Source organism: Balaenoptera acutorostrata, chromosome 15 (genome assembly GCF_949987535.1).
Source record: "Balaenoptera acutorostrata chromosome 15, mBalAcu1.1, whole genome shotgun sequence".
NCBI classification, from domain to species: Eukaryota; Metazoa; Chordata; class Mammalia; order Artiodactyla; family Balaenopteridae; genus Balaenoptera; species Balaenoptera acutorostrata.
This window is the reverse complement of record NC_080078.1, coordinates 3,924,818-3,947,867: the sequence shown is the minus strand read 5'-3', so window position 1 is coordinate 3,947,867 and position 23,050 is coordinate 3,924,818. Positions and strand designations below refer to the sequence as shown.

Genomic DNA, 23,050 nt, shown 5'->3' with positions numbered 1-23,050 from the left:
CCATTCTGCATCCCCTGCCTCTGGGATGGTGCCCTTGTTGTTGGCACCCCAGGCTATGTCTGGGGCTTTCCCTGCAGACCCCACAGACTGAGTGGCTGTTTCATTTTGGAAACACGTACTTAATTAGTACTGCTACGTGACAAATGACCCCCACACCTAGTGTGTAAAATAAAATCATTTTATTCCACTCGTGGATTCTCTGGGCCGAGGATTTGGGAAAGGCACAGTGGAGATGGCTTGTTTCTGGTCCATGATGATTGGGGTCTCAGCTGGGAAGACTCAAAGCCTATGGTGATGTGAATCATCTGAAGACATCTGTCTGGTGGCTAGTGAGGGCAGGTGGCTGGGACCATGCCTGGAGCTGTTGGCTAGAACACCTCCTCGTGGTCTCTCTGTATGGCCTGGGCTTCCTCACAATATGGCGGCCACAGGGTATGGGACATCTGACATGGCAGCTCAGGGCTCAACAGGTAGTGTCCCAGTGAACAAGGCAGCAGCTGCCACTGAAGTCACTCAGTGTTACCTCTGCCACAGTCTACTGGTTACAAGCAAGTCACAAATCCAGATTCAAGTGGGGGGGCATAGGTCCCACCTTTTTTTTTTTTTTTTTTTTTTTTTAAAAACTGCAGCTTTTTTTTTTTTTTTTTTTAATGATATTCTTGTCTGCTTACATTCTTTTTTATGTATGTATGTATGTATGTATGTATGGCTGTGTTGGGTCTTCGTTTCTGTGCGAGGGCTTTCTCCAGTTGTGGCAAGCGGGGGCCACTCTTCATCGCGGTGCGTGGGCCCCTCACTATCGCGGCCTCTCGTTGCCGCGCACAGGCTCCAGACGCGCAGGCTCAGTAATTGTGGCTCACAGGCCGAGCTGCTCCGCGGCATGTGGGATCTTCCCAGACCAGGGCTCGAACCCGCGTTCTCTGCATTGGCAGGCAGATTCTCAACCACTGCGCCACCAGGGAAGCCCGGTCCCACCTTTTGATTGGAGACATGGCAAAATTCTAGAAGAGCATGGAGGGAGATATTTTTTGATGTTTATAGAAGCATCATTCTGATCTTTGCCGTCATCTCCACATTCTCCTTTTGTGTGTGTTTGTCTGTGTGTCCAAATTTCTCCTTTTTGTAAGAATGCCAGTCTTACTGGGTTAGGGGCCCACCCTACTCCAGTGGGACGCATCTGAACTAATGACGTCTGCAATGACCCTATTTCCACATAAGGTTGTATTCTGAGGTATGGGGGTTGGGTCTTCAACATATGATTTATTTTGTTTTGTTTTGCCACACTGTGTGGCTTGCAGGTTCTTAGTTCCCTGACCAAATTTTGAACCTGGGCCCCGGCACTGAAAGCACCAAGTCCTAACCATTGGACTGCCGGGGAGTTCCAAACATATGAATTTTTCTTTTTTTAAATAACTATTCTTAAGGAAATTTAGCTTTTTTTAAAAAAATTAATTAATTAATTAATTTTATTTTTGGCTGTGTTGGGTCTTCGTTTCTGTGCGAGGGCTTTCTCTAGTTGTGGCTAGCGGGGGCCACTCTTCATCACGGTGCGCAGGCCTATCGCTATTGCGGCCTCTCCTGTTGTGGAGCACAGGCTCCAGACGCGCAGGCTCAGTAGTTGTGGCTCACGGGCCTAGTTGCTCCGCGGCATGTGGGATCTTCCCAGACCAGGGCTCGAACCCACGTCCCCTGCATTAGCAGGCAGATTCTCAACCACTGCGCCACCAGGGAAGCCCACATATGAATTTTTGAGGACAGAACTCAGCCCATAACACAAGGCCAGACTGTCAGAAAAGGTGACACACCTTTGTTCTCTGAGACGCTTGCTTTTGGAACCTTGAGCCACCATGGGAGAACTCCTGAGACCTCCATGTTGCGGGGAAGCTCCCTCCACCTGGAGAGGCTGTGTATGTGTTCCCGCCCACAGCTCTGGCTGAGGTCCCAGCTGATGGTCAGCATCTACCTTCAGATGGTTCCAGCCCCCTGGCCTCCAGTTATTCCAGCTCACAGCTCTTAGTAACTAAGCTTCAGACATGATGGAGTCTCCTGGTTCCTCTTCTCCTGTTCCACTGGGTCTCCACTGAACTCACTGTGCAGCGCGCTGCGGAGGCCTGGTCCTTGGGGCTGCCCTTGGGGAAGGGGCTTTCCTAGAACAGAGTGGGGGCCTGGGGCAGGGAGGATGGAGCCAAGGGCAAGTTTCATCTCCCACTCTCCACCCTCTGTCTAGGGCAAGTTGAGTTTAGTGAAACCCATGATGCCTCACTAAGCTGTGACCTCGGAAGATGGGGGCTGTGTCTGTCCTGCGTGAGGCTGAGCACGCTTCCTGCACCCCTCCCACCTCCGGGCCTCGGCCTGAGCTGGCTCCTACCAGCTTGCGGGGGCTCGCCGCAGTTTGTAGGAATCTTGTAAACTAGTTGCTAAACACAGCTACGACTAAAAGTTAGGTGACAAAAACTTACAACTAAATAAACTATATGGAAAACAAAGATGGTGAGGCCTCATAACTCATCATTTCCTAATTATTTTCCCACAGTTTACTCTTTTGAGGCTGTTTCCATTTACTGGATCTGTAAATACATCACATAAACGTGGGTCGCTGCTCATCTCTGCCCAACTTCTGCGTTCAGTGGCAGCTCAGATTTGGGAGTATTTACACCACGGAGATTGGCAGACGCTACAGATCAGGGCTTCCCTTCTGTCCACCCCTGGGAACCGTCCACCATTGAACACTTACCAGCACTTACCAACCACTGCAGTGGTACCCACAGGGCGAGTCTGGGAGGAGGGTGGCCTGGGGTATAGGCCTCCTGTGGGTTTATGAAGCATAGCCTCAGAAACTCTTTTCAGCTCGAACCCCACGTTTTAGTTATCTGTTGCCACGTAAAAACCCATCCCAATACTAGTGGCTTAATACAACGACAATCATTTATTTCGCTGGTGAATCTGTAGTTTGGCAGCTCTCGGCAGGGTCGGCTCACCCCTGCCCTACGTGGTGTCTGCTGGGACGTACTGGGGCTGGACACCCACCTCCAAGGTGGCTCACGTGGATGCAGGCTGGTGACTGGAGGTCGCCTTCCATGTGGGCACTCCTCGGGACTGCTTGGGCTTCCTCACAGGGTGGTGGCTGAGTTCCAAGAGTGTCACCCCAAGAGGCAAAGAACGGAAGCTGCCAGCTTTTGAAGGCCTGGCCCAGACCCGGAACACTGCCCATTCTGTCGCATTCTGTCGAGCAGTCAAGGAGGCCACAGCATCAAGGGGAGGAGACGGGAACCCCACCTTCCAATAGGAGTGTCAAAGGATCTTAGGGCCACGTTCTCACATCTCCACCCCCCTGGCCCTTCTGTTCTCATTTCTCATTTCCTTCGGCACTGCTGCCTCCTTCCTTGGAGGTCTACAGAGGGTGCCCAGCATGCCAGGCTCAGCCAGGCAGTGGGCGACGACACCCGTGGATAGCGATATGGATGGTTCCCAGGGCCAAACACTCACATCAGAGTCCGTTTTACAGATGAGAAGACTGATCCGGACCAAGATCACAGAGGTGGGATTTGTTCCCCCATCACCCCCCTTTGTACCCCACCCACGTCCCCTGTCCCCAGTGCCTTTGGGGACCGTGACCCTTCAGGCTTCCACTGCCTCCAGCCAGACTTGGCTTCCAGAACATTCCGGGCCTCCATTGCTTGATGCTTGGGGGCAGCTCCCGACTGACGATGAACTGAGCTGACACGTAATTTGTACCTTGTGTATGAAGATGCAGTTGTTGCCAGAAGAGCTCTGAAACTCTCCGTGAAGGATTCCTATGCCTTCAACACAGCACCAATAAAATGAGAGTTTGAATAAATACCACTCAACCCACCCAGGCATGAAGGGGAAAGCAGATACCTAAAATCATGGGAGGGACTTCCCTGGTGGCACAGTGCTTAAGAATCCTCCTGCTAATGCAGGGGACACGGCTTCGAGCCCTGGTCCGGGAAGATCCCACATGCTGTGGAGCAACTAAGCCCGTGTGCCACAACTACTGAGCCCACGCGCCACAACTACTGAAGCCCGCGCACCTAGAGTCCATGCTCCACAACAAGAGAAGCCACCGCAATGAGAAGCCCGTGCACCACAACGAAGAGTAACCCCCACTCGCCACAACTAGAGAAAGCCCACGCGCAGCAACACCCAACGCAGCAAAAAATAAATAAATAAAATAAATAAATAAAAAATACATCTACAAATGGAACAATTCTCACGGAACACCTACTAAACACTAGCAGAAGACCTCAAATACCTGAAAGGACAAGAAAGATCTCTATGGGACTTCCCTGGTGGCGCAGTGGTTAAGAATTCGCCTGCCAATGGACAGGGGACACAGGTTCAAGCCCCAGTCCAGGAAGATCCCCCCTATGCCGTGGAGCAGCTAAGCCCGTGTGCCACAACTACTGAGCCTGCGCTCTAGAGCCCGCCAGCCACAACTACTGAGCCCCTGCACTCTAGAGCCCGTGCTCTGCAACTACTGAAGCCCACGTGCTCTGGGACCCACGTACTGCAACTACTGAGCCCGTGTGCTGCAACTGCTGAAGCTTGTGCGCTTAGAGCCTGTGCTCAGCAACAAGAGAAGCCACTACAATGAGAAGCTCGCGCACCACAATGAAGAGTAGCCCCTGCTCGCCGCAACTAGAGAAAGCCTGCGTGCAGTGATGAAGACCCAATGCAGCCAAAAATAAATAAAAAAAAATAATAAAAATAAAAACTAAAAAAATAAAAAATTAAAAAAAAATTTAAAACCCCCAAAAATTAAAAAAAAAAAATCGTCTTAAAAAATAAATAAAATAAAATCATTGGAGCTGGGCTCCCGTGGGCCGAGGTGATAGGGTCCTGCTCCTCGTGGACAAGCCCAGCTCATGGGCAGGAGGTCAGCAGGGCCGCAATGTGCATCCTAGGGCCACTGTCATCTGTGCTGACCCAGGATAGCCAGTTGCCTGGGACGGGAAGCCTTGCCTGACTCTCTCCCCTCCCATAGGCCCAGCATGCTATCTGTGAGCCAGGCAGACCCTGCCGGGGGCCCTCTAAACCTTAGCAAGGCTGTTCTTCCAGCTTGGAGTGCCTGTCTCTGCTTTCCCTGCCTAGTAAACTTCTATTCATCCTTGAAAACCCTACCAAAATGACGTCATTCCACTCATTCATTGAGTGGACATTCACTGAGGTCTACTGGGCTGGGCATGGGGGAGAGAGTGATAATAAAGCAAAGGGCCCCTGGCATGGGCTGTATTATGGACTGAATGTCTGTGCCCCCAAAATTCGTATGTTGAGCTCCTAACCCCCAAAAGTGATAGTATCAGGAGGTGGGGGCTTTAGGGAGGCGATTAAGTTATGATGGTGGAGCCCTCATGAATGGGGTTAGTGGTCTTGTAAGAGAGACCCCGGAGAGCCCTCTGTCCTTTCTCTAATGTGTGGACACAGTGAAAAACAGCCATCTGTGAACCAGGAAGCGGGTCCTCACCAGACGCCAAATCTGCCAGTGCCTTGATCTTGGACTTCCCAGCCTCCAGAACTGTGAAAAATAAGTTTCTGTTGTTTAAGTCACCCAGTCTATGGTATTTTTTTTACAGCAGCCCAAATGGACTAAGACAGGCTGAATTTTTCCCCCCATAATTCATATGTTGAAGTCCTAGCCCTGGTACCTCAGAATGTATTTGGAGAAGGGACCTTTAAAGAGGTAATTAAGTTAAAATGAGGACATTAGGGTGGGCCCTAATCCTATAGGACTGGTGTCCTTATAAGAACAGGAGATCAGGACACAAGCATGCACAGAGGGATGACCATGTGGGGACACAGGGAGAAGGCGGCCATCTACAAGCCAAGGAGAGAGGTCTCAGAGGAAACCAACCCTGCTGACACCTTGATCTTGGACATCCAGCCTCCAGAACTGGGAGAAATATATTTCTGTGGTTTAAACTGCCCTGTGTTTGTTGTGGCAGCGCAAGTGGGCTGATACAGCCTCAGGCTTGTAGGGATGACAAACATGTAGGAGATGATTGTAAGAGGGGTAATGGGGGCCTTTGGGAGGGAGCAAGATGGTCAGAGATCTGTTTTTCACCTCCCTCCCAGGGGCACCGGCCCCATCCTGTTTCCTCTTTTTTTTTTTTCCCTTTCATCCTACCCAGTTATGTGGAGATCTTTCTTAATTTATTTATTTTTGGCTGCACTGGGTCTTCATTGCTGTGTGCGGGCTTTCTCTAGTTGCGGCAAGCAGGGACTACTCTTTGTTGCGGTGCGCGGGCTTCTCATTGCGGTGGCTTCTCTTGTTGCAGAGCACGGGTTCTAGGCGCGCGGGCTTCATTAGTTGTGGCACGTAGGCTCAGCAGTTGTGGCGCACGGGCTTAGTTGCTCTGCGGCACGTGGGATCTTCCTGGACCAGGGCTCGAAGCAGTGTCCCCTGCATTGGCAGGCGGATTCTTCACCACTGCGCCACCAGGGAAGTCCCGTGGAGATCTTTCTTGTCCTTTCAGGTATTTGAGGGCTTCTGCTAGTGTTCAGTAGGTGTTCTGTGAGAATTGTTCCATTTGAAGATGTATTTTTAAAAAAATTTATTTATTTTATTTATTCATTTTTTGGCTGTGTTGGGTCTTTGTTGCTGTGTGCAGGCTTTCTCTAGTTGCGGCGAGCGGGGGCTACTCTTCGTTGTGGTGCGCGGGCTTCTCATTGCGGTGGCTTCTCTTGTTGCAGAGCATGGGCTCTAGGTGCGCGGGCTTCAGTAGTTGTGGCACGTGGGCTCAGTAGTTGTGGCGCATGGGCTTAGCTGCTCCACGGCATGTGGGATCTTCCCGGACCAGGGCTCGAACCCTTGTCCCCTGCATTGGCAGGCGGATTCTTAACCACTGCGCCGCCAGGGAAGCTCCTGTAGATGTATTTTTGATGCATTTGTGGGAGGAGGTGAGTTCCACGTCCTCCTACTCCACCATCTTGACAGGAGCTCCCAAGAGATCTGGGTTCAAATCCCATCTCCATCACCATTCAGCCCCGTGACCTTGGCCGAGTCCCTTCCCCCACCTGGGCCTCTGCTGCCACATCCTAACAAGATCCCAAGACATAGCAGTGCTGTTGCCCACACCACACCTGAGCAGACCAGCAAAGGCTGTGCGGGAGGACCTCTGGGCCTGCCAGCTGCAGCCTGGGTGACCCAGGCAGAGGCGGCCTTTTCTGAGCCCCTGTTGGCCTCTCAGGGGCGGAGATGAGGTGGCTGGAGCAGGGTCAGGAGGAGGTGGCTGTAGGAGGGGCCCCTCAGAGGCAGATCCCTGCCATCAGGATGTAAGTGCAGGTAGTTTACTTGGTGGGGGGGGGGCAGCCCAAGGAAGGCAGGGGAGTGACACAGGCAAGGAAACGCAGCCAGAACAGGGTGTGTTATTGGGTTTTTTTTAAATCATTTTTTACATATTGAGGTATAGTTGATTTACAACGTTGTGCCCATCTCTGCTGTACAGCAAAGTGACTCGGTTATACACATATAGACATTCTGTTTATAATATTCTCTTCCATTATGGTTTATCCCAGGAGACTGGATATAGTTCCCTGTGCTATACAGTAGGACCTTGTTGTTTACCCATTCTAAATGTAACAGTTTGCATCTATGAACCCCAAACTCCCAGTCCGTCCCTCTCTCTCCCGCCTCTCAGGGTGTGTTATTGGGCTCAGCCTGCCAGGGACCCCAGCGATGGTGTAGAACCCGGCAGGGGAAGTGCATGACCTCACTCTAGTGACTGTCAAGGGCTGCTGGGTGGGCAACTTCACTTCCGGCTCCTCCCAGCCTGCCCTGCGTCTGACCAGGGGAAGCCCCCCAAGTCACAGCAGGTTCTGATTGCAGGCCCTCTTATTAGGGAATGTGGGCACTGCCCCTACACCCCGAGACATCAGTCTCCCCTTCTGCATCGTGGCTGGCTGGAGGACCCCAGTCCTTCTGCAGGAGGGGCTTTGAGTTGTGTCCTGGAGCTGGGATAAGGCAGAGGGGCAAGGGCCCAAGGTCAGTGTTGTAGGTGGAATTGTGTGTTGCACAAAGATAGGGTGAAGTCCTACCCTCTGGAACCTCAGTATGTGGCCTTATTTAGAAATAGGGCCATTGCTGATGTAATTAGTTAAGATGGGGTCACACCGGAGTAGGGTGGACACTTAATCCAATATGACTGGTGTCCTTACAAGAAGAGGAGAAGAAACACAGAGACAGACCCACACAGAGAAGAGACGCCACGTGAAGACACACACAGAGGGAAGACAGCCTTGTGACAATGGAGGCAGAGATCGGAGTGATGCAGCTTTAAGCCAAGAAATGCTAAGGATGCTGGCCGCCACCAGAAGCTGGGAGCGAGGCCTGGAGCAGACCCTCCATCACAGCCCCCGAGAAGGAACCAACTCTGCTGACACCTTGATTTTGAACGTCTGGTCTAAACTGTGAGAGAATAAATTTCTGTTGTCTGCAGCCACCTAGTTTATGGCCATTGTCGTGGTGACTCCAGACAAGCAATAGCGTTGGCTTCAGGCCTGTCCCGGTCAAGAAGCGCTAGGGCAGTGGCCTGGGGACAGGGCTGACCACAGGGCATGCAGTGCCAGTTGGGAGACCATCCTTTCTTGAGCACCTGCTCGGTACCCAGCCCTCACTAGCAGAGGGAGTGAGGCGCTGGTCACCTGGGGCGCGGGGCTTCCAGGCCCCCTTGGCTACCTGAGCGCCTGCTAGTGTTCGGAATGAGCATCTCGGGGCCATCTGCGTGGTCACTGCAGGCACACACACTCTCACTTGATCCCAGGAAAGGAGGTTCATTCAGCTCCACTTTACAGACAGGTAAACTGAGGCTCAGAGGGGAAATGGCTTGTGACTGTCACATACCAAGTGAATGGCAGAATCAGGACTTGAACCCAGGTAGGCCGACTCCTCAGTTCCCTCCTGTTTCCTCCCGTGGTCATTCAGTCACCACCCCCCAGCAAGGGCAGCCCGGCCAGGGACGGACAGAACTGAGTTCAAACCCCAGCTTGGAAGGGGCAACATTGCGTCTCCTTTTCTGACCTTGCTTTGGAAGTCACAGTGTCACTTCGTGTGTCTGGTTAGAGACCTCCACTGGGAGGAATGTCAAGGTCACAGAGTAGAAGGGACACATTGCGTGGCCATCCTCATAGATACAATGTGTCATGACAGCCACGTGGGGAGCCAGGCCCCATGCCCCCCAGTGTGGCATTTAATCATCTGGAACTGGAATTGTGACCTGATGTGCCGGTGTGGGCAGGGTGTTGAGAGAGACAGAGAGACAACCAGAGAGAAGGAGGAGAAAGAGGAGGAGGGGGAGCGGAAGGTGGAGGGGCGATTGGAGAAGCTGCAAAGTTTGTGGCCAGTACAATCCCCTTGGTGAAATTCTGCCTCTCGGGCAAGGCTGTGTGATAAATCTCATTCATCAGTCATTCCTCAGGTCTGATTAGATCTTGCCCTTAGGGAAGAGTGTGATGGGTAGACAGCTCATCTGCAGTCTGTTTTCTGTCCAGCATTACCATCTCTCCCGATAAACTCCTGGGGCATTGCCTCTTTCTTGGTGCAGATGTGAGGTTGGCCATATCCTACCACATAGAGAAAATGGATGTTTGTAGGAGAGAATGGGTCCAATGGAAAGGGAATTAAAATTGAGAGGGAGGGGGCAGTGTATGTCCTTGATCCATCCATACCTGAAGGTGTTATACTTCTGGGCTTCCTAGTTGTGGGACCCACTGAAAACATCTCTTTCTTGCTTTAGGTTGAGGCCCTGCATGGTCTGGCTCTTCCCACTGCTCCTGGGCCTTCTCCTTGGCAGCGCTCACCACCCTTCAGAGTTCTTTGTTAACCAACTGTCCCTCTCACTGGACTGTAAGCTCCATGAAGACAGGACTCTGGTCCACTGTGTTTACCAGTTTATTGTCAGGGCCTAGCACAGAGCCTGACCAGTATTTGTTAAACATAAGTGGATAGGGCTTCCCTGGTGGCGCAGCGGTTGAGAATCTGCCTGCCAATGCAGGGGACCAGGGTTCGAGCCCTGGTCCGGGAAGATCCCACATGCCACGGAGCAACTGGGCCCGTGAGCCACAATTACTGAGCCTGCGCGTCTGGAGCCTGTGCTCCGCAACAAGAGAGGCCGCGATAGTGACAGGCCCGCGCACCGCGATGAAGAATGGCCCCCGATTGCCGCAACGGGAGGAAGCCCTCGCACAGAAACGAAGACCCAACACAGCCATAAGTAAATAAATAAATAAATAAATAAAACAAAAAAAAACATAAGTGGATAAATATAAGGAATGATAAATGCTCTGGCAGTGAAAGTCCTTTGTGCAATGATCCTCTCTTCCCTGTGATGGCCTCACATGGAGGTGGTCAACTCAGGAAATTTAAGTGGCCTGGGGTGCTGAGTCACCACATGGAGTTCAGCTGCCCTGGAGGGTTGCCCAGGCTCAGAGCAGACAATGTGTCGGGGAGAATACATTTTATGTGTTGTGATAAGCCATTGAGATGGGGATTTTTGTCACTGCAGCATAACCTAGCGCATTCTGACTGATGCATCAGCTTCCCACGAACAACAGCAGATCTAGCCCCCTGGGGACTACCGTCTGGGATATGACCAGTCATCCCCTCTGGATGCTGTCCCACTTCTGCTCATCTGCGTTTCCTGCCTGACTCTTGTGGGCACTTAAATCTCGGATGGTATAGGAGTTCCCTGGCAGTCCAGTGGCTAGGACTCTGTGCTTTCACTGCCGAGGGCGTGGGTTCGATCCCTGGTTGGGGAACCAAGATCCTGCAAGCCATGTGGCTCGGTCGAAAAAAGAAAAAAAAAAAATTAGGATGGTGTATTAGTTTGCTAAGGCTGGTATAACAAAAGGTCACAGAATGGGTGGCTTAAACAACAGAAATGTATTCTCTCTCAGCTCTGAAGGTTGGAAGCCCAAGATCAAGGTGTGGGCAGTGCTGGTTCCTTCTGAGGGCCGTGAGTGAGGATGTGCTCCAGGCCTCTGCCTCTGTCTGTCTCCTGTTTTTATAAGGACACAAGTCATATTGGATTGGGGCCCACCCTATTCCAATATGACCTCATCACAACTACAGTTACAGAGACCCTATTTCCAAATAGCATTACACTTTGAGGTACTGGGGGTCAGGACTTGAACATCTGAATTTTGGGGGGTATTCAACACACAACAGATGGCCTCCCAGAGGAAGGTCCAGGGGAGCTGGGCCAGGTGAGCCGGGCTGGACAGGGGAGGGTGGGGGAGAACCCACATATTTCCAGCAGAAGGAACCGTGTAAGCAGGCCTTTCTGGCAGGGTGGCTCTAGAAGGTTCTTAAGAGACTCCCTGTGGGCACAGAAAGTATGCGAGTGCATGTGTGCGCGTATAGTGGGGGGCCCACCTCCCGCTCCTTTCCAGGGTGGAGACAGCCGGAGACATGCAGAGAAAGTGGAGGGGCGCGGGAAGGGGGGCCTGCCGGGTTTGATCTTTTTGGGTTTGTTTTTGACTTTCTGCTGACTCTGGAAATGGACTGACATGGGGGTGGGGGTGAGGGAGAGAGGCAGGAAGGCAAGGGAAGCTTTCAAAGCTGCAGCCATGGGAAATATTTTTATTTTCTGTTTGAAAGAAAATGCCAAAGAAGGATTAAAAAAAAAAAAAAAAAGGAGGGAGGGGGTGAAGAGATTAGCGTGTGCGCGCGTCTGTGTGTGTGTCTGTGTGTGTGTCTGTGTGTATGTGAGAGAGAGAGAGAGAGAGAGAGAGAGATCCTGGGAGACTGTGGGGATGGGAGACTCCTGGGAGACCTGGGAAGAAGGGTTAGGCCCTGCTGCCCTGCTGTCCCCTCCCTAGAGATGCCACCACGGGCCACGGAGCACTGCCAGGGAGCACGGGAGGTGCAGAGCTGGGCCGAAACCTGGCTGGCTTGCTTGTTGCCACCCGGGCTCGGTGACTTTGGGAAGTCACCCCACTTCTGTGGCTCACACGGACCCTTTTGACGAGGGTGTCTCTAACAGGGGCACAGATGTGTGGGACAGAACACATATGCAAGGAGCAGACACCCAGAGGAATGCCCAGAGACTGGGGGGTGTGTGTGTGTCAGAAACCAGGAGACCCAGAGGGGGAGGGGAGATGGGATTCTCTGGGTGTGTCCTGAGCCCGAGCTCCGCCAGAACTGGGAGCCCTGGCCCCCTGAACTCCCGACCGCAGCCCCCTCCCAGCTGGGAGTGCGGACCAGGCTCCCTGGGTCAGCCTGACCTCGCCCTGCCCTTACTAGGCCCAGGCCAAATGGGCTCCCATTAACCTCTGACCTCTGTTGCCTCCCCCACAGGCGAGGGCAGGAGAAGGTGGAGAGGATGGACGGGGCAGGACAGGAAAGGGGATGGCAGGCTGGGTTAGTGTAGCTGGCCGTTCACCTTCTCTAAGCTAGTCTTGGTCAGGATGGGGGCTCCCAGGGGTGCAGGGGCTCCACAGTCGTATCCCCAGCGCCCCGCCTGGCTTAGCCGAGGACGCCCGCCGCATCTTAGCTGTGTGGGCCTGTTGCTTCTCCTTCTGAACCTCTGGTTTCTGGTCTGTTAAATGGGCGTGACAATACCCATGTCAGAGGGCTGTCCAAGCCTGCACGAAGCAGGGGTTTGCATCAGAAGGAATTTTCAGACCGAAAGAGAGGAAGCTGGAGGGTTCTGCTGTGGAAGGGGGTGGGACGGGCTGGATTTGCAGGGGCCACGTGGGTCAGGCCAGTGGGAAGGGATGGAGGCGCCTCTGGGGGCCAGGCTGGCGGAGGAATTTGCTGCAGAACTCTCAGCATGCACAGGCCTGCCAAGCAGGGGTTCAGAGGCCCAGACAAAGCTGCGAACCAGCAGCAGGAGACGGGGACCTCGAGGAGGGGACCGGGTAGCCCCCTCCCCCCCCCCAGGTACAGCGACGCCCCCCCACCCCCCGGCAGGCACACCCCTCCCCAAACACACGTGCTGCCGGGCCCTCCATTAGTCACCCTGGTGCTGACATACATAAATCCCATTAGTCACACCCGCACAGACTGGCTGGGAACACACCCAGGCACACCCGGACAAAGAAGGCCCCCAAAGAGGCCTTTTCTGTCCCTCATGCCTCTTTCCCAGCGCCTAGAACAGGGCGGGGACCCTGGGCGCTCAGTGAACACGCGGTCAGCGTCCCCCAAAGCGACCATCTCCCACAATAACATCCCCACAAGCCCGCACTGCCGCCCCGTCCCCTCTGGGCACACCCGTACCACCTAAACCCCCATGAATGCCCTTGGCCAGTGCCTCTTCCGCTTCTCTCTGGAGGGGGCACGGCTGGCATGGTGTCCCTCTCCCCATGCCCGTCCTCTGACGGGTCTAGCAGGAAATCCATTCCCCAAGGTCAGCAGAGCTCCTCAGCAGGCGGCCCCAGTGCTGATTTATTGGTGGTTTATTTGGAGAAACACAATCGCTCTTGGATTCTGGGGAAAAAATGCTCACGGTGGACTTTAACCTTGGGCTGAAACCGCAGAGCTTTGTTTTCGGAGGCGCTTCCTGGGGCGCCGCGGGGCTGAGGCCCAGGGGGGAGGCGCGGCTGGAATGTGGCTCAGCCGCCTCTCCACTCCCAGGCGGCGTTCCACCGCCGCCGAGCCGAGGCGAGTGCTCAAATTCTCCTGGGCTCGGCCAGAGGGCCTCGGTCCCTCCAAATGTGCTTTTAGAAATTCTAGGAAGGAGCTCCCTAGGTGAGTGTTTCCCAGCAAGGTTTCCAAACCCTCTGCCTCCGGCATCTGCCACGTGCCAGTTTGCCGTCGTGTCACTGGCACAGTGAGGCTCTCGGGAGGCACCCAGGAGGGGTGAATGCCTCCCCCTTCCGCGGTTGTCCCCACCCGAACTCCCGAGCAAGAGGTGGCTGTTCGGAGGTGGTTGTCCCCATCAATAGAGCAAACCGCCTGATGCAGGTCGCCAGCGCCAAGGCCTGTTCCCCGCCCCTCTGGTAAAGAGACAGACAAAGCTGGTGACATTAAGCGTTATTATTGCAAATACACCCTGTCTGGATCTGCACCCCTGTATCCCCCCCCACGGCCCTCCCCCCACCCGGGGTAGAAAGACCGCCGCCCCTACCAGGCTGCTACCAGCGCTGGACCAATTCCTGCTTTCCCGATGGTTTGCCTATTTGCGCCAAAGCGGGTGGCCGACCAGGGTGCCGAACTGGGGCCCGACGGGGAAAAGCCGGAGGCGTCCCCGGCAAGGAGGAGATGATGGGCTGGCACCGGGTGGTGAACCAGATGAGCCCCTACCTACAGGCACAGCGCCTGCAGACACCCTGCTTGGTCCTCGATGCACACAGAAAAAGTCCCCCTCCCCGCATGGTGCGCCCTCAGAGGGCTCCAAGGGCAGAACAGCAGCCCAGGATTAAAGCACGGTCTGCAGAGAGGGGTGGCAGGCTGAGTTCTGAGAAGCCACTGTGACCCTGATGTCGCCCCTCGATGGCACAGGTAGAGCCGGAGTTGGGCTCAGGTGGGTAGTCGCGCGCCCATCCCAGCCTCACCTAGCCTTCCTAGGAGTAAGCAACCCGCCCGGGCGCCCCTACCCTAGGCAGCGATGCGGTGAGGCCCAGGCCACCTCAGGGTCCGGTGACCGCGGGGATGGAAGATGGTGGCATCAAGTGGACAGGGCCGTTCCCTCTCTCTGGTGAAAGGGGAAGCTTCTGGCTTGATTCCCTGCGCAGTCTCGGGGCCCCCAGGCCCTGACCTGGAGAGCGGGGCATCTGGTGCGGTAGGGACGCGGGGTCGACGACCGGGAGTACCCGTGCGTGCAGCGGGAAGGAGGGCCCCGCGCCGAGATTTATGGCCGCAGCCAGCCCCCGGCGCACGGAGAGTGTCTCCCTTAGAGCCAAACAGTAGAGTGGAAGACCCGACCCGGCCGGGGGAAGAGGCCAGGGCCGGAGGCGGAGCCGAGAGCCGCCGGGATCTGCCAGGGCCGGGCCTGGCTCTTCGGTCCAGGCTCTGCCCGCCGTGCCCCCTGGTCCCTGCGGCTTTCGTGGCTCTGGCGCCGCGTCCTTGGTCTTCCTGGCGGGTCGGGACCCATCTCGGCTGCGCTGGCCGAACCTCGGCTCGGCGCCGAGTCGTGACTGGGCCAGTCCCAGCAAGGGGATGGCGAGCCTGGCTTTCCCGGGCGGGGCCTCTCCGGGTTTTAGCGGCACCCGGGCCAGGAGCTCCCTGGTTGTCGGACCTGGAACCTGGAAACTGGCGCTTAAAAGACAGCGTCACGGCTTCCCGAGCGGGCAGCAGAGGCCGGCGAATGCCCGGGGCTCCATTCACCGAGAGGCTGGTGGAGGCGCGGGGATTTCGGTCCCCACCGCGAAGGGCCGTTCGGGGCGACGGGTGGAGGTGGCTCGGGTGTCCTCGCCTAGGAAAGGATGCGGGTTTCTTTTCTGGGGAAGGGGTGGGGGAGAACGCGTCCAAGCGGTCGGCCACACCAGGATTCCGGGGAGCGCCGTGTTCGGCCCTGAATAGGACAGGATTGACCGAGGCGCTGGGGACTGAGCCCGCCAGTGACAAAGGCGTAGCCAGGGAGAGCTGAATCCAAGGTTGGCGTGTCCTTGGGTTTTAAAACAAAGCGAAATAATTTTGTCAGTCAGGCCGCGTCCACGGAGCTGGAGGCCTAGGAATATACAAAAGGCCTCGTTTCTGGCGGCCCACGATGGCCGCGGACAAAAGCGCTGGCTTGGGCGGGTTCTCTGGGAACTGAGGTTTGGGGTTGCGAGGAGGTTCCCCCCTTCAGCCGATTTTCCGCCCAGCTAGTACAAAATACACACACACACACACTGCGTCAACACACTCTTTTTGGCTACGGATCTTGCCGAGTAAACACAAATACGTGGGGGGAGGGAGTGGAAGATGGCGGCGGGACCCGGGAGGACTGCGGGCTGCGCGTTGTTACCCGCTCCGCGCAGGGCGCTCCGGCCTGGTTTTTACGTTTCTGTGGCCACCAAAGCGGGGAGGGTGTTTCTTTCCCCAGACCCTGAAGCCCGGCCAGGGGTGTCCCCCATGCCCCCTACGAATGGCGAGGGCCTTGGAAGGAGCCTGGGCTGCGCCCACCACTCGGCTTGGGATCCGTCCCCCGCCCTAAAAATGGCTCCCGGCCGCTGCTTCCCCAGCGACTGCGGGCACCCGGGCAGCGGGGCGCGGGTCGGGAGGGGGCAAAGATCGGGGCGCGCGTAGGTCGTCCGAGGCGGGTGGCTCCTCGGCGTGGCCGGCTCGCGCCTCCACTCGAGCTGCAGCTCGGAGAACCGGCACCGCCGGGCAGGGTCTGTCCGGGAAGCCCCGCTGCGCGGCCGGGAACTGGGAGCCGCCGCCGCCACCACCTACGCGTTCCCAGGCCCTGCACCCGCGCGAGCTCTGGCGGGAGGGCCGCGCAGCGGCTCGCGCGGGTGCGGGTATATGCAGGGAGGGGAGCGCAAGTGGGCTGCAGCCCACAAAGACCCGGGGTGTGGGTGGGGGAGGGGGCCTCGCCTGCCCCGAACCTCGGCCCTAATGAAATGCAGGCTTGGTTCGCCACTCCATCCAGGCGCACACTTGGAAACGCCATTGGCAAATCCAGGGCAAACAGGCAGAATTTTTATTAGCAACTAAATGATTTATGGCACACATACCCCGCCGTCAAAATTACGGCGTCTTGAGCATCCAGGAGTGAAAACATTAAACATTTATAAAAATAGGCTTTTGTTTTTTTCCACCCTGCAAGTCCTTTGTATTCCCCACCCCAACTCTCTCAACGTACATATTTTTTTCTTGAGCTATATTAAAACAAAGAAAAACATTCCAGATCCCGGGCGGGGGATAATGGAATGGAGGTTCAGTGTCTGGGGTCTGAATACTGAGCGATGGGGGCTCGGGAGTGGGAGGGTTTACTAGGAACCCACAGAGGCCTCTGGATAAGACTGGAGGACACTCGGCGCCCACCCGGGCTGCGACCCCACGCACGGCCCCTTCCCCTGTCTTGGCTTTCAGCAGCCTCGTGCAGCTCAACTGCATTTACTTTATTTTCTGCAGTCACCCCCCTCCCCCAAGGCACACAGACACAATACCTCCTTTCTCTAACCCCCCTCTCCTCTCCGTCTTTGCTCTGGCCGTCCCGGGGCTGCACCGGGAGCCTCCCGCCGCCCCGGCCGCCACTGAGACCTGCGTGCCCTGCTCCGCCGCTCGTTCCCCTCGGCTCCGGCTATTTTCGTGGCTTTCTTTCCTTCTCACTCCTCCCCCCCCCCCCCCCCGCCCCGCAGAGCTCCAGCTTCCAAAAGAGGGCAGCCTAGAAACCAGCGCAGGAGGCTCCAGGAAGGGCAACTTGAAACTGCCCTCAAGAGGCTGAACTTTTTTCCTCAAATTTATACTGGAATTAAATTAGACACCCCCAGTTCGCTCTCCAAGCCTACCCCCCTTCTTTTTCTAAAAGTGGAGAAAAGAAAATAGAACGAATGGGCGCTAACTAGCTCATTTTCCACCCCCTCCAGAAAAGTTGCCTTAAAAATGGATTGAAAAAAAAAAAAAGAACAAACGATGCGAAAACGCTGAGTCCGCAGCGCAGGGCGAAAGAGCGGGCTTCTCTAGTTTTAATTAAAATCTAATCACCGCGGTTGCTCTCTGAGGCAGGATCGGCAAGGATTTCTGCCCCTCCAAGCTTCCTTTTGAGGGTACGTAATGCCTAGCCGGGCACGGGTCCCTGCGGGGCTGCGGAGGGTGCGGGCCCCTAGGACTGCCCCTCCGACCACGTCCGCACTCCTCGTGCCCGCAGCCAAGTAGGTTGCCGCGGGCAGCTCCCGGCTACTCAACCCAGAAAGGATTTTGCTGAAAGCGCAAAATAAAAGTACAAAGTCTGGGGGATTGGGGCTCCCCTCCCCCTCCGGCTGCCGCGGCCAGCCAAGCACTTTTTGGGCTTGGCTGCTGCTTCCTCTGAGCTAAACAGATTTTTTTCCCCCCGGTCTCGCCCTCCCTGGAGGGGGCACGGCGGATGGAAGGCGAGAGAGGCCCCCAGCCAAGAGGTTTTTAATATTACACTTTAATAGGTTTCAGAAGGCCCCGTGGAGAAATGCTAATAGGCTGAAATGTCAGAATCGAGAGGGAGTCAGTTCGCGCTCAGCCGATCTAATCCTTTTTTCTGCTCTGATTTTTTTTTGGGGGGGGAGAAAGGGAGGGGAGCGCCCACGCAAAGAGAGCCTTTGGGGAGGGGCGCGGTGCAAAGCGCCGCAGCCCCGGCCGGGGCCGAGCGGGGGGCGCGCCCTGGCCCGCGTTTCTATAGGAACCCCTTTTAGGAGATTAGAGACTCACCCGCTGCCCGCCGCCGCGGCCTCTCCAAAATATTAATCAGTAACCATCTGACATCGCGTTTCAGGGAGGAACCCGCAGACCGGGGCTAGGAAAACCGCCTTCTCGCCTGCCCATCCCACCCAACCGCGCAGTTCGGGGAGGGAATGAATCGCTGCTTTGTTTTAAAGTGGGGTGGGGGGAGGAGGGAAAAAGCAGCCCTTGTCCGTTTTGGCGTCTCCACCGCGAGTTGTAGAAGGCGCGCCCCAGGGGAGGTGGGGAGCCGGGGGCCCGGGCCCGGGGTGCAGCCCGCCGGGCCTCTGGCTCTTCCCGGCTCGCTCGGCTTGTCACCTCCTCCTGCGAGCAGGAAGCTGACAGGCGGCCCATTAAACCGCGCCTTGCAAAGCCCTGGATTGCGGCGACAACCATCTTTCTCTATTTTGATCACTCAGCCCAGACGCTGGGGGAGGGGGGAGGAAAAAGGAGGAGGCGGAAGGGGGGGTCCGAGCTGGTGGAGGGGGAGGGCTGCCTAGAAACGGCCCGGAAAAATTCTCACCACCAGTTTTGATCATTCAGCCCCACCGAGGGGAGCCTGGAAACTGCTGGAGCCCCTTCGTCCGTAATTGGTTTTATAGGGATGGCTGAGGGCCAAGGTGTTTACATGCGCGTGATTGGCGGCGCGCGCGGCCAATGGGTGGCGGCCGAGGGCAGGCCTGGGGGGAGGCGGGCACCCGGGAACAATGCGTGTTTCTTCGCCGGAGAGTGTTCCCCTCCCCCAGCCTCCCCTTTCCCGCCCCCCCGCGGGTTTTTTTTTTTTTTTTTTTTTTTTTTTTAGATCCAGCGAGAGGAACTTGAAAGGGGGGTTGTGTAATGTACCTTTTCCAATCCCGGGCTGTATATGGAGATTTGGGATTCTTTAAACCGGCGCTACCTGGATTTTATTAAAAAGCGGGGAGCTCGGCGGGAGGAAAGCTGGCTTTTCCGGGGGCTGCGGGAGCCCGGCCGCGGGAGGGCGGAGGAGTTGGCGCGCCGAGCGCTCGGCCCGGGGAGCGGTTTTCTACCAAAAAAAGGAAAGGCGGGCAAAAAGTGTGAGGCGGCTGCGGGTGGCGAAGGGGAGCAGCGGCCGCGGGATGGCGGGCAGCACGGGCGCCTAGCCGCGCCGGGAGCCGGGGCCGCCACCGGAGTCGCCGTCGCCTGGAGCCGGGAGCCCTGCCGCGCCAGGTACGCCGCCGGGCCACCCGCCTGCCCCTGGCCGGGCGCGATGGTCTCCAAACTTCTCCAGATGACCCCCCACCCCGCCTCCCCCCTCGGGGTGCGCCGGGGATACCCGCAGCTCTCCAGCTCCCGAGGACAGAATCGGGGGACCAGGGCCGGCGTGGTGGGGTGCCCCGGGAGGGGTGGGGGCAAGTCCCTGCGCCCCGGGCGCCCACCTGAGCCCCCAGCCCTGCTCTAGCCCGCCCAACCGGGCCGAGGGGCGTCGGTTCCCTTCTCGGTTCCCGGCAGGCGGTGGGGGAGCCAGGGACGCCTAGACGTTTTCGATTATAGGCTGTTTTTAATTAAAAGCCGGAATTCAGCCATTTTAACTGCATTTAAGAGGGGGAGAAAAGTAGGGAGAACGCAGCAGAGCCCGCAGATGGCCGAGCCAGCTTCTCTACCAGAGCAAGGGTGTTCCGGGGGGCTTCACCCCGACTTCCCCAAAGTGGGGCGCTGGGGCATGACCCGAAGCGCTGGCTTTTAAAAGAAAGCTACACAAAGAATTTTTTTTTTTTTTTTTAAATCACGGAAAGCTCATCGCCTGACATGTATCTTCGGATGTGGCGATCTTAGATTTTTCTAAAGTAAACGCGGATCTGGTAACCAGAGCCTGATGGGAAGCAGCGAGGGAGGGAGGGGGTGTTTGTAACCAAAACCGGGTTAAAATAAGCATCCTTAGCAAAGTTGGGGAGGGAGGCTGGAGGACGCCGGGGGGTTGCGGCTGAGAGGATCTGCAGCTCCGGGGCCTGGCCGCCGGTCGCGGGGCGCAGGGCGGGCACCCGGGAGCCGGTGGCTTTGGCTTGATCGGTGGCTCTAGGAGCGCCCGGGCCTCTTGGAATCAGGAATCCGAGCTGCTGAGGGCAGACGGAGAGCGAGGGCAGGGTTGGCTCCCAGACCCCCTCCCGCCCCCACGGGAATCAGCAAATCTTTTAAATAAACAGCTTTAAACTGGAACTACAGGGGCATTTGCCCAACGCTAGGGGAGGCGCCCCTCGGTCGGCCCGCGACGCGAAGGTTTTCTTTGTAGGTTATTTTTGGGGTTGGGGGCAAGCTAGGGTAGGAGCGACACCCTTGAGTCCCTCCCTTCCCCTCTGACGCCCCCCAAATCCCCCGCGCCAGGCCACGTCCTCGGGCCGCAGGATTCCCAGGCCAGGGCGTTGGAAAATGAAACCAAAGCTTGTTTTGAAGGATTCTTTCCAGTCCTCGGGCGAGAATGCCACGTCTCGGCTCTTCGGACTTAGGCTCTGCGACTCACAGTGGCCCGAGCGGGGTGGAGAGAGGGGGCGATGAGTCTCTTTAAAAATAATAAACCCGCTTAGCACCCTCTTTCATGAAAAAACTACTAATCTGCGGCTCGGGGCGAGCTCAGGGGAACCAAACTGAGAAAAGGGAGACAAGGGCTCCCAAAGGTTAAGTATTAAACTTTCCAGATCAGATAGTTACGTAGTGTTTAGGGAGACATTTCGAACTGCTCATGGAAAGGTTTCACTGTTTGAAACCCCGGAGCATGTGACGCCCAGGAATCCAACACACTTCGGAGGTTTGTACTGACGCGCTCGGGGCGCGGCCGAGGGGCCTTCCCCAGTTTCGGGAGCACCCGTGAGCTGCCGAGGCAGAGTCTGGGCTGGGGCGCAGCGCGCCACCGGCCACCTTTTGAGCCGTTGCCCGTGAGCCCGATGCCGCCGAAAGAAGGAGCATGGAATTTAACTTTTTATGGAAAAGGGGCTACTCCCGATTTCATTTCTGGCCACCACATCGGCAGCCCCCGACCCCGAACGGCAAGACGACTTTCTGAACTTGTTTCTTTTTTCCCCTTCTTTTTCTTTTGACCCCTTCTGTTTCTTCTGCGGCCCGTCTCCTCTCCCCGCCAAGACGCCTTGTGCGCCGCCTCGCGCAGCTCCGCCTGGCCGCCCGGAGGGGCCCCACCACCGGCCGTCTGTGCGCCTCGGGCCGCAGGCCCGCCGCCGAGCGCAAGCCCCGCTGGCCGCCGCCGCCATGCACGCCGCGGAGCCCCCGCCGCCCGAGGACTCTGGGACTACGTCGAGGCCGAACTTTTAGGTCCCACTGAACTAGGCCCGCGGGCCGGGTGGGGGGCTGGCCGCGGAACTCCCGCGGAGGATGGATGGCCGAGACTTCGGGCCCCCGCGGTCTGTGCACGGCCCCCCGCCGCCGCTGCTGTCCGGCCTGGCCATGGACAGTCACCGCGTGGGCGCCGCCACGGCCGGACGCCTGCCCGCTTCAGGCTTGCCCGGCGCGCTGCCGCCCGGGAAGTACATGGCCGGCCTCAACCTCCACCCGCACCCGGGTAAGTGCCTTGCGCGGTGCCCGCCCCCTGTTGTCTCCTCGGGATCCTGGGAGGGAGGCCCGGGGAAAGAGCTAGGTCCGTTCCCCCGGCGTTCGCAACGGGTGTTCGGCCCCTCCTTCTCCCTCGGCCGGTCCACTGGGTGCCCACGGGTTGCGGGCAGGCTCAGCTCCCGGGCCGGGGAGACCCCTGGGCCCGGGGCAGAGGCCAGTCTGGAGGCCCCGGCGGAGAGCGGCGCGCGACTCAGCTGCCTTCCCCGGCGCGTCGGGCCCTCCCAAGGCGCTCGAGTCTGCCGAAATCGGAGCCACCAGGGGCGATTCCAAACCCCGGACTCCTGCAGCTCGAGCCTGGGCTGGAGGTCTCAAAATCTGGGCGAGAAAAGAACAGACCAGCTCCATACCCTTTGAGACATCTGCTCCCAGAGCCAGAATAGTTTTCGTGGCAAATGTTCTTTCAGGCGCCGTGGGCCCGGGTTCGGTCCTTAGCTTCTCGACTCTCGTGCGGGGTCTCCAGCCAGCCCCGGCGCCTGAGGGTGCGGACGGACGAAGACCCCAGCCCTGGGAACGCAGCCTCTCGCGGGCGGGCAGCCGGCGGCTCTTGGGAGACCCCTTATCCCACCCCCACCCCACCCCACCCCCGGGAGGAGGGCAGCAACCCCGGCCCCGGGGACCCCTTGTTCTCCTGCGGGAAGGCAGGGATGCAGACCCTGGGCAGTCGCCATCCCGAAGGTAGGGGAAGGAAGTGGCGCTGGAGCGGATCCGGGGGGCACGATCGGCGGAGGGAACACCGTGGGTCTGACATGGAAGCGCGGGAGGAGGTGGCCGAGAAGGCCCGGTGGCTTCTGCCATTTCCCGAGAGGGGCTTCCCAGGCTCGGTGGGGACCACACTGGAGAGGGAGAAGCTTGCCCCACGCGGGCCTCGGCCGCTCCAGTCCGGCGGGGTGGGAAGGGAGACGCGGGGACCTCCAGACTTGCCTTCGGCCGCCGCAGAAAACCCGGTTCCTCCTCCCCCGGCTGCCTCCAGCTTTGTGCCTGGCGTCCCACGCTTCAACTTTTAAAAAATCCACCTCTCCCACAACAAAGCGTAGTCTAGGATTCTTGTGATTTCTCGGGGAGCTCCCGACGCTCCCTTGGCCTTGGGGTCTTGGAGGGGACACCTCTGGGCCGCAGCAGCCGCCTTGGCCCTGCCGCACCGACCCAGCCCGCTCGGCAGCACTCGCTGTTTTTGCCTCT

General features: G+C 57.3%; 2 protein-coding genes across 7 annotated transcripts in view; one reads left to right on the top strand and one right to left on the bottom strand.

Moving 5' to 3' along the window:
* Positions 1–14,090: 14,090 nt before the first annotated feature.
* LOC130704847 (collagen alpha-2(I) chain-like) lies at positions 14,091–18,649 on the bottom strand. Its single transcript, XM_057528801.1, has 3 exons — positions 18,406–18,649; positions 18,287–18,308; positions 14,091–15,371 (listed from the first exon to the last, which is right to left on the bottom strand). The coding sequence occupies exons 1-3, from the start codon at positions 18,647–18,649 to the stop codon at positions 14,555–14,557; spliced, it is 1,083 nt and encodes a 360-aa protein (XP_057384784.1). The 3' UTR covers positions 14,091–14,554.
* A 447-nt stretch (positions 18,650–19,096) lies between these two features.
* TNRC18 (trinucleotide repeat containing 18) overlaps positions 19,097–23,050 on the top strand; it is an 86,030-nt gene continuing 82,076 nt past the window's right edge. For all 6 annotated transcript variants that reach the window (XM_057528303.1, XM_057528305.1, XM_057528302.1 and 3 more), the window contains exons 1-2: positions 19,097–19,483; positions 21,389–21,821. In XM_057528303.1, the coding sequence (XP_057384286.1) occupies positions 21,635–21,821 (187 nt within the window). In that variant the 5' untranslated portion in view covers positions 19,097–19,483; positions 21,389–21,634. The remainder of the gene's footprint in view (positions 19,484–21,388; positions 21,822–23,050) is intronic.